This window comes from Chrysochloris asiatica, unplaced genomic scaffold, assembly GCF_000296735.1.
Source record: "Chrysochloris asiatica unplaced genomic scaffold, ChrAsi1.0 scaffold00102, whole genome shotgun sequence".
In the NCBI taxonomy this organism is placed as follows: domain Eukaryota; kingdom Metazoa; phylum Chordata; class Mammalia; order Afrosoricida; family Chrysochloridae; genus Chrysochloris; species Chrysochloris asiatica.
Window position 1 is genome coordinate 5486915 of NW_006408620.1, and position 15384 is coordinate 5502298.

General features: G+C 48.7%; 1 protein-coding gene across 1 annotated transcript in view; it reads left to right on the forward strand.

The window, feature by feature from the left end:
- Positions 1-14210, forward strand: part of TXNDC11 (thioredoxin domain containing 11) — a 76758-nt gene extending 62548 nt beyond the window's left edge. Inside the window, 6 exon segments of the mRNA XM_006867212.1 lie at positions 2839-2985; positions 2988-3642; positions 5349-5491; positions 5750-5859; positions 8901-8981; positions 13580-14210. Coding sequence (XP_006867274.1) covers positions 2839-2985; positions 2988-3642; positions 5349-5491; positions 5750-5859; positions 8901-8981; positions 13580-14210 — 1767 coding nt within the window.
- The last annotated feature ends 1174 nt before the right edge of the window (positions 14211-15384 follow it).

Below are 15384 nucleotides of genomic sequence, written 5' to 3' on the forward strand. Positions count from 1 at the left end.
GCTGGATTATATGCTCAGCACACAGATTAAGTAAGTATGTGACATCAGGATTGGAGGACGACTCGTTAACAACCTGTGCTATGCAGATGATACAGTCTTTCTTGCTGAAAGTGAAGAAGGCTTAAAATATTTACTGATGAAAATCAAAGAACACAGCCTTGGGTATGGGAAGCACCTCAGTGTAAAGAAAATAACAGTCCTCAGCACTAGGCTATTAAACAACATCTATATAAATGGAGAAAAGACTTCATTTTGCTCGGATCAGCCGTCAACACTCATGGAAGCAGCAGTCAAAAAATCAAATAACGTATTGCATTAGGCACATTGGCTGCACAAGACCTCTTTAAAGTGTTGAAGAGAAAGATGTCAGTTTGAGAAGGAAAATGCACCTGACCTAAGCCCTGGTGTTTTCAGTAACTTCATATGCGTGTGAAAGTTGGACAGTGAGTAAGGAAGGCTGGAGAAGACTTGATGCATTTGAGTTACGTTGTTGGAGGAAAATATTAAAAGTACCATGGACTGCCAAAAGAACAAACAGATCTGTTTTGGAAGAAGTGCAGTACGCCAGAGTGCTCTCTGGACGCCAGAATGGCCAGACTTCATCTCTCGTACTTCAAACATATTGTCAAGAAGGACCAGTCCCTGGAGAAGGGTATCGTGTTTGGTAAAGTGGAAGGTCAGCAGAAAAGAGGAAGACCTCCAGCAAGATGGATGGGCACAGTGGCAGCAGTAATGGGCTCAAAAATAGTAACAATTGTGAGGTTGTTGCAGGACCGGGCAGTGTTTTGTTCTGTTGTGCATAGAGTCACTATGAGTCTGTACTGACTCGATGGCACCTAACAACAACAAAAACGCCTTCAAACTCCTTGTAGGAAAAGTGAGGTTTTCAGCTAAAGTGGTGGCTCTGGTTATGCATTTTCACTTGCACTTGTGAAGCATTCTGCCTGGTCTGGGTTGGGGGTGTCAGGGTCATGGGCAGGGTGCTGATGTGTGGCACGAGCTCAGTTCTTCTGTTCCGTGGATATGGTTGGATTTAGGGACCAGACCTTTGTTTGCAACTGAACATCTCCCCTGATCCTCCCATCTCCACCTGCAGACAGACCTCCTTTAGACTGTGGCTTTGCTTGTGGCTCCTTCCCTCTGGACTCAGTGTCCCTGTCACATGGGTGGAATTGATGAAAACCACTCGGTGTCTTAGTAGTATTAAGAATTGTATCTGTGTGTAAGTTTCCCTCTTCATTTCAGGTCAGGTTAACAAATATTTAGTGAGCACTGTGGTAGGGAGATCTGTGTTGGAGGAAGTGCAGCCAGTGTGCTCCTTGGAGGCCAGGATGACCAAACTTTGTCTCTCATACTTCGGACATACTGTCAGGAGGGAGCAGTTGCTGGAGAAGGATACCATGTTTGGTAAAGTGGAGGGTCAGAGAAAAAGAGGAAGACCCGCAGCAAGCTGGATTGGCCAAGTGGCAGCATCAATGGGCTGAAGCGTGGCAACAATTATAAGGTTGGCCCAGGACCAGGCAGTGTTTCGTTCTCTTGTGCGTAGGGTCGCTATGAGTCAGTACCTATTTGATGGCACCTAACAACAACAACTGGGGGAGTGGAGTACTGGTGGGACTTTGTTGAATCAGCACTGCGCTGCTAACCTCAAAGTTGTTGGTTCAAACTCATCAGTTGCTCCTTGGGAACCTTGTGCAGGATCACTATGAGTCAGAGTATACTCGATGGCACTTAACAACGACAACAATGGTAAGGAACAAGAGCAGAGAAAAGAGGTAGAAGATCAAGACTTGTCCAGTAGGATGAATCCAAACCCACTGCCATCAAGACGGTTGTGACTCATAGTAACCGTACAGAAGAGAGTCTGACTGCCCTGGACAGTTTCCACAGTTGTTAGTCTTCGCAATGATGGCTGCCACGTCTTCTCTTAGGGAGCATCTGGTGATTTGAACCACCAACCTTTTGGGTTAACAGCCAGCTGCTTAACTACTGTGGCAATCAGGCCTCCTATAGGGAAACAGGAGCCTGCTTATCATTCCAGGTAGAGAAGGTCAGCCCTAGGCCCAGCATCAGGACTAGGCCAGTTGGGGCTGGGCAGGAAAGGACTTAAAGCGACTTTGGAGCCGAGGGTGTTGGAGATGGACCTCCCAGGGTCACCAAGATCTCGGTGAATTGAGAGAAACTGCAGGGAAGGCACAGCTTGAGCAAAGGCTCAGGGGTGGGGGACAGATGGAGCAGCTTTAGGAACTAGGAGTCATACAGGTTGTGTGGTCAGTGCGCTCCAGAAAGGGCTGCTTGGAGGAAACTCAGAAGAAGCTTTTGGAAGGAGGGTGCTGGGTACTGCTTTGAGGGTCTCAGGATTAACCGTAGCCATCCAGGTCTTCCTGACAATGAAAAGGTGTGCCCAGAGCTGGGTTGTCTTGGCAGTGGTGTTTCGGACAGTGAGAAGTCGCAGGGCCAGAACCTGAACTCAGATGATGGTAGTGGGGATGAGGGGGGAGCAGGGTCTGTGGGAAGTAGTGACAAGGAAGTTGTTGGGGGTTTGGGTGCAGTGGAAGGAGATAAACGCTCTAGTCACACAAGTCACACAAGACAGCCTTCTTTTTCTGTTACCACCTTTACGCCTAGTTGATGGCAGAAAGTTGAAGAAGCTGCATTGTTGAGATGGAATCGGAGGCTTGGCCAGTGAGGACGTTTGAAACAGTTAGGCAGTTACCCTGGCCAGGTTTCATTCTCATGAATCACAGACCCCAGTCTCCCAGTTCTGCCCTCCCCCCACTGTACCTCAGCATCAGACCCCCCTCCTTCCGCCTCTCACGGACGTCCCCTGTGTTTCAGATCACCGAAGTGGCCTTGGAGTACAACAACTGTCACGGAGACCAGGTGGTGGAGCGCCTCCTCCAGCATCTGCGGCGGGTGGACGCGCCGGCATTCCAGTCATTGGCACCCGAGCTGCCAGCCCAGCTGCCAGACCCCCCGCGAATCAACACGTCACCACGTCACCCTGCTGCAACACTGTGGTGCTGCCCCAGTGGCGTGCCATCTCCAGGACCCACAACGTGTGTGAGCTGTGTGTCAACCAGACCACAGGGGGCATCACACCCAGCTCGGTGGGCGGGCCGCCCTGCAGCTTTTTTGAGATGGCGGCAGCTCTGGATTCCTTCTACCTCAAGGAGCAGACCTTTTATCATGTGGCATCAGACAGCATCGAGTGCAGCAATTTTTTAAGTTCCTACAACCCTTTCAGCTACTACTCTGCATGTTGCAGGACCATCAGCAGGGGCGTGCCAGGCTTCATTGATTCTGCACAAGAGGCCTTTGAAAGCCCAGCCATCTCATTCTCCTCCCTCGAGAAGAAATGCGAGGCTGACTCCCCGAGCTCCGTTCCTCACATTGAGGAGACCCGGTTCCTCTTCCCCGAAGTGCTGGACGTGGGTAGCACACTCTTCACGGGTCTCAGCTGCAGAACCAACAAGACCCTAAATATCTACCTTCTGGATTCCAATTTATTTTGGTTATATGCAGAGCGGCTGGGGGCGCCAAGCGTCACTCGCGCCAAAGAATTTGCTGCCATTGTGGACGTGAAGGAAGAGGCTCACTATATCTTGGACCCCAAACAAGCTCTTATGAAGTGCACCCTAGGTACTGTAGGCGGTTCTGCTTCCCCAGGCCCCGTCAGGTGTGCGTATTGTAGGTAACTTTGATGTAGGGTCTTGGTACACTGGTAGAGAGAGTACAGTGGGGACTCTTGGGCTTTACTTTATCTGTAGATTCCAACTGGTCACTCTGTTACCAGTCGCCAGTTCAGTCTATTAAATGGAACAAACAGTTCCTCAGTCCTAGTTCTAGAGACATTTGTCATTTGAACAATGCTGTTGTATAACCTCGAGTACCTACCAGTAAATGAAGGTCACATGGCACCCCACAGGAATCACCTTTGGGGTGAAGGGCCCATGACGGGAACACATCCAAGCTCTTGCCCTTGGGGCTTGGCAGCAGCAGTGAGGTAAACTGAGCTATCCTGGTCCCAGGACTCTGCCGCCATCCGCAGTGACACACACTAAGAAGTGAGGATTCAGAAGCTGAGGTGGAAACCCAGGTGGCAGTCAGTGTTTGCCAGATACAGGGGATTCGGCAGGAAGCTTTCTCTTTTCCTACGTAGGACAGTATGAAAGGCCAGACCCCTAAAGCCCTTTTAACAGTTCTCCTGAAGTACAGGCGAGGCTTGTGGGGTACGACAGACACATTGTAAACGGATGGAGGTAAATATTACGAATTACATCAGATTATATCAACACTGAGGCACCTTGGTGTTTAATGAAACCCTGTGATCATTCACTGTAGGAAGTACCGAAGGATTTATGTGGCACATTACTTCCATTATTTGTTATTTCCATTGTATTAGTGAGGGTTTCTAAAATTACATTTTGGTGGGCTCGTATTCAGTGTGAGTTTTCTTAAACTGAAACAAGGCTGTATATTGGAAGGCTCTGTTTGTTGGATTTTTCTGAGCTCTGTTCAGTTGTACTCAAAACTCCCATGAGACCACAGTACATTCAATAACTTGGCATTCAAGCGTCATCTGAATGGTTCATTCAGATTACTTTTAGTCTTCTAAATCCACCCAACCCACTTCTCCATTGCCCTGTCATTGGTAACAAAATTTGAAGGGCCTTTGTTAAGAAAACAGAAAGAAACCATTCACTTTATGATGTGGTTGGTTCGGAATGGATTCTAAAGTCAGCTGACTCTAGGGCAGAATTTAGGTTTCATTCAGATTAGGAAATAGTTCTTGGTTTTATGTTTCAAAAACACAGCCACAAGAAGGAGGTGTTATTCAGATGCTGCTAATACGGCCTCTTCAGTATTCACAGGGCATTCATTCTTCACATCCAGTCCGCCACTGTTTGCTAAGACCTCAGAGTGGAGGGAGCTGGAAGAAAGAAAAAGGAGACTCCCGATGAGGCCAAGGAAGCACAGGATGGTAGTGGCCGTGGGGCGGAGAATCTGTTAGCTCCCATTAGGTTTTTGGGATGACTTGAATTATCCATGGGTTTTATTTATGTACTTTTCCCATTAAATATAATTGAGTTTATTGTTTTTTAACCTGAAAAAAGAGAAAAATCGGAATAAGGAAATGGCCCACATCATCCCTGTCTTCCACATTATCTGAGTTACCGTCCGTGGAGTGAATTCCTGTCTCAGCCGGGCTTGATGGCTTTGTTCAGGGTTTTGCCTGTACGTGAAGCAGGAAAAGGGTGAGCCTGTGAAGCCACCCATTGTTGAAAAGCTACTCTACTCGCAGTATACCAAGAGAAGACTTGATCCCTCTTTCTCTCTGTTTGTAGAGTCTTTTATTCAGAACTTCAGCGTTCTCTACAGTCCCTTGAAAAGGCATCTGATTGGCAGTGACTCGGCCCAGTTCCCTTCTCAGCATTTAATCACTGAAGTGACAACCGATACCTTTTGGGAAGTAGTCCTCCAAAAACAGGTATGGAGTTGCGAGAGCAGCACAGATTGAGCCATCTGCCTCTTAACGCACATCATTTCTGCAGACACAGTGTTCTTGAGGGACAGGAGTGAATTACATGGCGAGTTTCTAATAGTTAGAAGTTCTCAAGAACGTATGTCATTGGAAAGATCTAAGATGAAACTTTTTAATCCTGATTCCCACAGTAGGCAGCGGGTAGGCAATGCCTGCCGGGTGCAGTGAGGCGCTCCAAGTAACGGTCTCTGTCCTTTCCCACAGGACGTGTTGCTGCTTTACTATGCACAGTGGTGTGGCTTCTGTCTGTCCCTCAATCACATCTTTATCCAGCTAGCTCGTCTCCTGCCAGCAGATACCTTCACAGTGGCAAGGTAAGGGGGCTGCTCTCCACTCTCTTGGGTAAGACGTGTGTCAGCTTCAAGCCTGAGTTTTCTCAGTGAATTTTGAATGTTTTCTTCCCTTGATGTCGGTGTGTGAGCCCTGATGGGATTTCTAGGAGAGTTCTGCAAGAGGAGCCCCACTCCCATGCCTCCCCACACCATGGCCCATTCCTTGGGATGCCCTGTGCGGAGCCTGGGCCCAGCTAGCTGGATAGGGGCGGCCTGACCCAGAGGCCTTGACAGAGCTCCCCACTGAGCTGAGCCTCCCTCCTCATCCTCCTTGTCAGTAAAGTGAAGAGGAGGAGGTGTTGGTTGCCACCCAAGTGTTGTAGTTTTGTGAACTCATGGGTACTATATGAGAGCTTTTGAACAAACAAAAATATTTTCAGTAGTTTTTTAGAGAAAGGGATCAAAGAGTTTTTTTTTTTTTTTTAATAAAGTAGTAACCAGTTTCAGGGAGAGAATTATTTGGATTTAAGCCTTACCTTCCACCCCCCTGCAGCCCCCCACCCCCAATATATGTTAGAATTAACTATAAAAGCTCCAATCTCAGGAAACAGCAGAAGACAGAATATTGAATTTGTTAGTTCCTTTGTGAGGGAAATTTGTCAAAGTAGAAGCAGATGGAAAAATAAAGACGACTAGATGCCACTAAATAAAGTACAAGAAAAAGACAAAACAACAAAAGAGCAATAATTACATATTGTTGTGAAGTGCCATCGAGTCAGTTCCGACTCATAGCGACCCTGTATAGGGTTTCCAAAGAGTGGCTGGTGAGCTTGAATCTCCGACCTTGCAATTCAGACCAACTTTGCTATCCGGAGCATTAACCCACAGGGTCAGGACTCCAACTACACATTACAGCATCCATAATTAACCTGCTTTATATACTTTGTGTAACAGTCAGCCAAATTTGAGGACTTACTGTTCTGATGTCACACTTAATCCTCCCAGTGCTCTGGGAAGCAGGTACGATTATCACCTGTGGGTAAGGAAACTGAGGCATAGCGAGGTTAAATACCTTGTCCCGTCACACGATTGCTACATGGGAGGGACCCAGGATTCAGAAGCAGGACTTGGCACTGGAGACTCTGCAGAAATCAGATGGTTTTAGAAACAGCTGAGAAAGGGACCAAAGGACATTAACTGATTGTTCATGTAAGAAGAGAGAGTAAATAAGCAAGCGGGGAGGTTATAACCTAATACGTGTAAATTAAAGCAGCAAAGTGGCATGTGTACATTGTGAGCAGGAATGGCTTTAAATGACGGTACATGTGTAAGTCCACTAAAGTAAGATTGATGCCGTTGGCCGTTGTTAATGTCGTGAGTGCATTGGCGTCACTTTTTAGAAAGCATTTTAGTAATATTTTCAGGAAATTACAGGAACGTGTGTGTGTTTTTGAGCCAGTTAATTTCATGTGAAATCCTGGTGTGATGCTCTAAGATAAGCTCTGGACTGCTAACTACAAGGTCAGCAGTTCACGCCTTAAAACTCTGTACAAAGTTGCTAGGAGTCGCAAATACCAATATGTACTTAACAACATCCACAATTTCCCTTTGGGGAATGAAGGCAATAGGAATTCAGAAGAAGGCTGAACTGACCATGACAGTAGGATCTACCCAACAGGAAGGAACAGGGGCATTTGATGGAATTTCTCTCCATCCATTAAAACAGCCCTTTTCATCTGTGAGTTGACTAAGTATGAAATATGCATGATTGTTGTTGTTAAGTGCCATCAAGTTGGTTTCGACTCATAGTGACCCTGTCCAGCCTGATGAGTGGCTGGTGAATTTGAACCACCAACCTTGTGGTTCACAGCAACCTTGAGGTCCAGTGCATTATCCCACAATGCCACACCAGGACTCCGAAATGTATGATATTACAGCCCTGGTAGCGTAGTGGTTACGAGTTGGGCTGCCAAACTCAAGGTCAGCAGTTCAAAACTACCAGCGGTTCCATGGGAGAACGATGAGGCGTTCTGCTCCCGTAAAGATTTACAGCCTTGGAAACCCTGTGCAAGGTCACTATGAGTCGGAACCGACTCCATGGCACTAAATAACAACAACAACAACAACACAAATACATGTCACACCAAACCTGAGCAAGAGTTCTGGAATGAGGTCATTAGTAGCCCAGTGGAATTTGGAGTGAGTTTTTACGATGTTTTTCTCTTTCATTTCATAGTTTGGTCTTTCTTTGAAGTGAAAGTGAAACGGGAAAAAGACTTTGGTTATAGAATGTAGCATTCGGTTGTTTTAAAAAATGCAATCCCTGGTGCTTCAGAAAGGCTGTCATAGACAGAGACAACAGCACCGAATAGCTAGTAAAGCCATGGAAAATCATTGTAGTTCGGTTGTGTTACCCCCCTCCCTGCCCTGGTCAGACTCTCTGAAAGCTTCCATCCAGTCAGTGATTCACAATGTGTCTGCCTTTTTGTTGGTACTGTTGGTGAATGTCAGGAAGGCTGGGCCCCTGGCAGGGGTGAGTGCTTGCCTCCCCCCGGGAGTGTCCCAGTTCCCCCCTGCCCCCAGCAGCTCTTCAGTGCTGGAGGGAATGTGACAGTGACTGAGAGCAGCTTGAGCAATTTAGGACTCATCTAGAGTCGCTAAGAAAATACATGTTTTTGGCTCTTTGTCCAAATTTACAAAATATAGAAAATAAGGTTTCATACCCTCCTCCATTTCCTCCATCTCCCCCATTTCCTCCCTTCTTCCCTGAGGCTTGGTGTGGTTCACTCAGACATAATGATTCCCTTCCTTTTGCCAAAAGCCAAACGACACGGCCAGATCCTGTCGGGGAGCAGACTGCTCTTTATGGCGGTCTGTGATGCATTCTGGGAAGTTCATTTTCACTTCAGGACCATGACAGTGGTGCTCAGTGAACTCACTGGTGAGCAGCCACTCAGGAGCCACTCCAGTGTGTGGTGGAGAACGCTCCTGGCCCTTCACCTATCGGAGAAAGTGCTCTCGAGTTAGCGTTTTCTTAGGCTGCTCTTTGACCTTCTCTGCTTAGTCTCGTTTTCCTTTGACAGGATCAACGTAGCGCAGAACGATCTCCCTTGGGAATTTATGGTTGACCGTCTTCCTACCGTCCTATTTTTTCCCTGCAACAGGTAATGCTATATTTATCTGATACTCAGGTTCATAGGATTCTTTTGTTGAGGTCTAAAAATGACATGGATTTAAGATACTTCAGGAAAGTACAGTGTAAATCATATTTATTAGAGTTGTCAGACTGATACGGTTTTACTATCCTGAGTGAAATAAATGTATTGTCCAAAAATGTGCCATTAGGGAACAAAATGGGTAAAAAGGCTTTTGTGTCGAGTTCCTTGGTGTTTGTTAAGAGCCTGCTCCTTGCAGTCTTTTTCTGATACGAGCATTAACGTGGCCGCCAGAGCTCAGTTAACTTTTGTAGCACCGAGGATGCCGAAATGACCAGAAGGCACTCCACATGTTTGCAGAAAAAAACAACCGCTAATCTCTTGAGCGTTATGGGATGCCAGGCCCTGCCCACCCCAGGCTTTTTACCTTCACCCCATCTGATGTAGTCCTCACAACCACCACCTCATCTCTGCTGTAAGAGAAGGACTGCACCGCCCTGCCTTCCCCCTAGGTGCAGACTGCCCCCGGCATGTATGCCTCGATTGCCCCACATCTGAATAAAGGATTCCAAGTTCAGGTATTCCAGCAAGTAGTCTGACAACCCCAGCAAGCAAAGATGGGCATGAGCCCAGGGGAAGTCAGCCTCACAGATAGTGAACGGGGGTGTGAATGCTTTGCCCTTTAAAACCCACCAGACTGACTGTGTCCTCCCTCCTTGCAGATTCCTGTTGTTTTTAGGAGGATGGGTACTTTCAGGGACCCTGTCACGTTGCTCTGACAGCACCCTATTAGAGGGACGAGCAATTGCAGGACCACTTGAGTTTGGCTCCTACTTCCCACGAGTGCCGACTGCTGTTCTAGTTGCGTGCGTCCCTTTGACGGTTTATTTCAGCTGTTTTCCGTGTTGCTCCATGAGAGGGCTTCCTTCATATACATGGAGTCATTTCCTCAGATTGTGCTTGTTATCTCAAAGAACTGTCTCTGGAATTCGTCTTTCGCTAGCAGGGTTCTGTCAAATCACGCACTAAAAACAGAACGTGACTCACCCATTCTGCTGACTGCCATGACGAGCTGTTTTCTTTCTAAGAAGTGTGTAAAGAATTGCCACATAGTCAAGGCACTGTAGACACAGTGTTGTCTGTGTGGGACAGAGGCTGGGCATGGAGTTAAGTGAAGGGTAATTTTAGAATCCCAAATACAGCTGGAAGAAGTCGATTTTCAAACATGTTGTTCAAGTCATAGCATCCAGTACGTGTCTGTGCAAGGAGAAGTCTCCAGCACATGGGATGAATGACTAGCTACTGAAAATGAGAGAGACAGGCATGGGATGGGGGTGGTGGTTCCCGGGGTGGGGGGCATGAGGGAGGTGTTCACTGGACAGGCACTGCAGCCTGTACCCCTTTCCCAAATCAGGAAGGTCAGGAATGTGTGAGGACAGAGTCTCAGAAGATGTCAGATTCCACTGTAATGGGAAGAGCTGGGTAAAGCAAAGGCAGGCTGGCTTGTCCATTACTGTGACCATTTCTTATCTCCTGTCATTGATGTCAGGAGGGAAGTGACTGTCGTTGGTTGGCTCAACAGTGAATGTGTGGTTTACCTGGAAGGTAAATGGGCAGAGAGGATGGAAGCTATCAGCTCACAAAAGGAGATGAAAAAGAATTTTTGGTAACCTGTTCTAAGACATGTTTCAGAATCCCTGTGCACTTTGAGTGGAAGGAATATACAATTGGATACATGCTGTGATGAAACAAACATGCGCGTGCATAGGGTTAAAAGTGTGCGCAGGAGGCCTGTTCAGGTGTTGACAGTGGTGACTTAGGAGGAGTGGGGGTCACCAGTGCTTTGGGGGGCACTTTGTGTGCAATTTATGTCCCTGCGAATTGTCTACAGTGAGCTCACCCTACTCTGTAATCAGAGAGGAGAGAGACCGCGAGGAAGAGCCCGTCCTCTGGCACTCATGTGTCCTGGCCCCATCCTGCTCCTGCTTCCAGACTCCCCCCAGAGACGGGTTAGAGCCAAGTTCCTAGTAAGGGCCCTCCCTGCGTCAGCCTCAGTGTGGCATTTCAAAATGTGGGGGTCCAAGTGGCAGGGCCAGGGGGTGTGCACTCCCCCAAGACAGCAGTGTGTAGCTCCTGTTAAAGACCCTCACCCACCTCAGCATGTTGGTCCCTGCTCCTGAGTCTTCGCTCTATGACCCCCTTCTAAGCCTGGCTATTTATGTGCTAACCAGCTGTTGAGGAGTACAGCTGCTCCCTGGGGTAACTGTTTGCCCCACCCAGGGACCCCCTTTACCTGCAGGAGGTACTTAAACATCCTCCTAGCGAGTTGAGGTCGTCACGTGAGCAGTGGGGCCACTTGACAGGACACATTGGGAATGACCACGTTCTTAGGAGAGATCATGCGGGATTAGGTGGCGTGGTGGGCGCTGTGCAGTATTATGTCTACAGCTGTGTCTGCAGCACCCGTCTCTCCTCTAGAGACTGAGCTCATGCTGCAGGCAGAACCGGGGCAGCCTCTCAGCCTGTCCTAACCCTGCTCCAGGGGCCAACATGTACGGCTGACTGTGAGAGGGGGCCTCAAAAAGTTCTTTATCTAGGAATTCCATTTTTCTATGTACTTTTTGAAGCCCCCTCGTCATTTCCTAGTGGGTTTTAGTTGATAAGTAAGTGTTGTTGTGTTAAGGGCCGTCGAGTCACTTCCCACTCAGCAACCCTCTATGGGGTTTCCAAGGAGTGGATTTGAACCACCGACCTTATGGTTAGCAGTTCAGTACTTATCCTAGAGCGCTACACCAGGGGTGGTGGTGGTGATGGGCCATGGAGTCGGTTTCGACTCATAGCGACCCTGTACAGGGTTTCTGAGGCTGTAAATCTTTACGGGAACGGAAACCCTCACCTGTCTCTTGCAGAACGGCTGGTAGTTTCAAACTGCTGACCTTGCAGTTCACAGCCCGCTTCGTAACCACAGTGGTTACTCATTAAATAGAACACCTTTGGGCTGTCTTAGGTTAGTAAGGGCCGCTGTGTGTAAGCCTTAATGATTGGGTTCTTGGTTTTTTCCATTTTTTTTTTTTTTTTTTAAAGGTAACATTCACTGACCATCACTTACCTCCTCTAACCCTCACCAGTGCACTGAGGTAGGCGATGCTTTTGCGGGCATTTCACAGATGTGGTCCGTCAGGAGAAGAGAGATGTGGCTGAGCTAGTCATCCCACCGGCAGCCTAGCTCTGGAGTCCGGCTCCCATGCACCCTTTAGTACTGTGGTTACTGACAGGCCTCTGTTGGTCTGCCTCGTGCATAAAGCTGGTGGTTTTGATCGATTGAGGCTGACTTGTGTGTGCACAGATGTATCTGTGGTAGAGACTTGGGTTGTCAGACAATTAAACGGCAAGTTCTAAAAAGGAATTTTCTAAATCGGGACTTACCACCAAGCTCTGGGGGAAAGCGCTCAGCGGGCTCTCGCCCCTCCTTCCTCATTCTGTGCTGAGGGGCCTGCGGGTCAAGTCAGGCCGCCTTGTTCTTGTTAACTCTTACTGCAAACTGAGCAGTGGTCTGCCGAGCAGATCACCAGCTGTATAGTCCACCAGTCACACACTTCGTCTCATCACTCATCCCCTCCCTGTGTGCCCTGCTTCCCTCCTCCTCCTCCAACCTTTCTGAGTTTTATCCATGGGTAAATGCTGCCCATTTGAGCTTGAATCATTGACCATTCTGTGGTGTGCATGCCTCCCTAGTGGTGGTACTTCTCCTGTAGACTTGTCTAGGCTTGGCTGAAAATTGAGGCACGGGGGTGACCAATGGCCATAGCCTGGGGTTCCTCTAGTCTCTGATTAATAGCCTGGTCTTTAAGATTTTGAATTGTGTTCCACATTTTCTCCTACTCTATCCAGGATCTTCTGGTGTGGTTCCTTTCAGAGCAATTGGTAGTCGGAGCTGGGCACCGTCTAGTCCTGCTTTCAGAGAGTCGTGGAGACAGATGGTCACATGGTTCATTGGATTAATTGACTCTAAGCAACATCAGTTTTCATCACTCTTCTATCCTCCACACAGGGAGAGATGAATGTTGTACCTTAGCTGGCTGCTTACAAGCTTTGAAAAATCTGTTGTTACTCACTGAAGCAGGATGTAGAAGTTTGTGTTCGGATGCGTTAGTTAGCTCACCTTCACAGAGAACCACCCGAAGCTGACTTCCTGTAGCCACACAAGCCCTGAAGAATCATGTCAGTGAAGGCTCAGGATCTCTCTTACAATGAGAGCACATCCTCCTTAAAGCCCCCAGTGCATCATCCTGCCAGGGTTTGGATGACGGCACGGTGAAGTGTGACTGACTGTCCTTGTGCACTTTGACGAAGCAGTAAAAACGTGTTCCCTGCAGACGACTCACACATTTTACCAGCTGAAGTCAGGGACTGCGGGACTAGGATGACTGTTCCCTTTGATGGGTGGGGCTACTCCAGGGACCTGGAAGGCACTTACTCAGGTCATATTCCGTTGCCCCTGCTGACTGCCAGTCCGTCTCTGGAATGTCTTGTCTTGGTTAGACGTTGCAGTCCGGCCTTGGACTGAAAACATTGTCGTGCTCATGACTGCTTTTTTTCCTCTACAGAAAGGACCTAAGTGTCAAATACCCTGAGGATGTCCCCATCACTCTCCCGAATCTGCTCAAGTTCATCCTGCATTACTCCAGCCCCATGTCCACTGCCCAGAGCCTGGCCAGCGCCCCTACCAAAGACTGTCTGCAGAGCGAGGCTGCCCTGCAGCAGGGGCACATCTCCCATCTGGAGCGGGAGATCCAGAAGCTGAGAGCGGAGCTGGGTGCCCTTCACCGCGTGCAGGTGCAGGTGGAAGTTCAGTTGGCCGGCGCCCGCAGGGACGAGCACCGGCTGCTCCGGCAGAAGCAGACCCTGGAGGACCAGCACCAGCTGCTCCGGCAGCACAGCTCACAGCTGCAGACTCTGTACCAACAGAAGACCCGAGAGCTCGAGGAAGTGGCCCGCAAGCTGCAGGAGCTGGCTGACGCCTCTGAGGACCTCCTCACCGAGAACACATGGCTCAAGATCCTGGTGGCCACCATGGAGAGGAGGCTGCAGGACAGGGGCAGTGCCAACAAGCTCGCTCCCCCACAGAACCCCGAGGAGCCTGCAGGTGCCCCCCGGTTAACGGGCAGCACCCCACCACCCTCCAATGACAGTGCCACTCTGGTGGCCGAGAGGAGTAATGACAACAGGACAGACTGACTTTATATAAAGATGTGAAGAAATCAGAGGGGAAAACTCCACACTGGGAATCTATTTATGCAAATTTTATTGAAATTTATTGTAAATAAAGATTTTCTCAGTGGTCTAGAAAATCTGCTTGAATGTCTTTCAGCTTTCTCCTCCAGCCCTCCCCCTTATTGCACAAACTTGAGAGCTTTGAGACCACAACAGTAGCACAGCCCATATGAAGAGTCATCTGAAAAAAGTCCAGATTGCGCAGCTCAGTGTGGAGTTCCCTCCCGGCCCCCTCTGCTCAGTTCCTGTCACTTCTGCTATGGGACAAAGGATGAAACGCTGGTTTCTTAACTAGTCAGAAAACTTGAACATGAGGGCTGGCTATTCAGAAAGAATTCAACAAGAGGTGAAATCTTACTAAGCCGTTGGTGTGTGGCTCGGGTGTCTACACAGGAAAGAAAAGCTGCCCTTGATAAATACCATTTCGGGCTATCATGTGGGAGCTGACCAGTGGGGACAGGCCTTGTCATCTTTTTCCCAGAACCCCCTTCCAGGCACTACCAACTGCTATTCCACCCCTGGCAACCGGCAGCTGGGGTACAGGACAACCCCCAAGAGCAAAACTGACGAGAAAGCCAAGTCCAATGCATTTCAGGTACCAACCTTAATGAGTCTGGAAAATAAGCAGTGGGCATTCTTGGAGCGGGGGGTGGGGTGAAATCTGCTCAGAGGCAGAGAAAATGCAGATCCCTGGGTTCCTGTGCCAGACACCAGGGCACAAGGCCCAAACCCACAGCCCTTTCTAACTCGCCCCTACTGTACCAGCCACCCTTAGAAAGCAGACTACAGGGGCCTCCCAAGACCCCAGCTTATCTGGACCATCCCCACGGGGGCCAAAAGCACTCCATGGACCGGAAGCCCAGCTCTCAAGCTGTCCATTGGTGCTTTATTACCATGGAACCTTGAGAGCTGGAACACCACACAACTGCCTGGCTTTTCCGGGTCTCCCAGGTTCCCTACTGCGGACAGGGTGCAGTCCTGCTTACTGCTTTTCCATTGCTCATAAACACCCAGTGAGCTTGTCTAGTCTTGGATGAGCTTCCACCTTACCCAGATTTTAGCTATCACAGGGTCAGATGTGTTGCCTGAAGCCCACATTACCTCCCCTTCTCCATTCCCGACAAGCAATGACTGTATC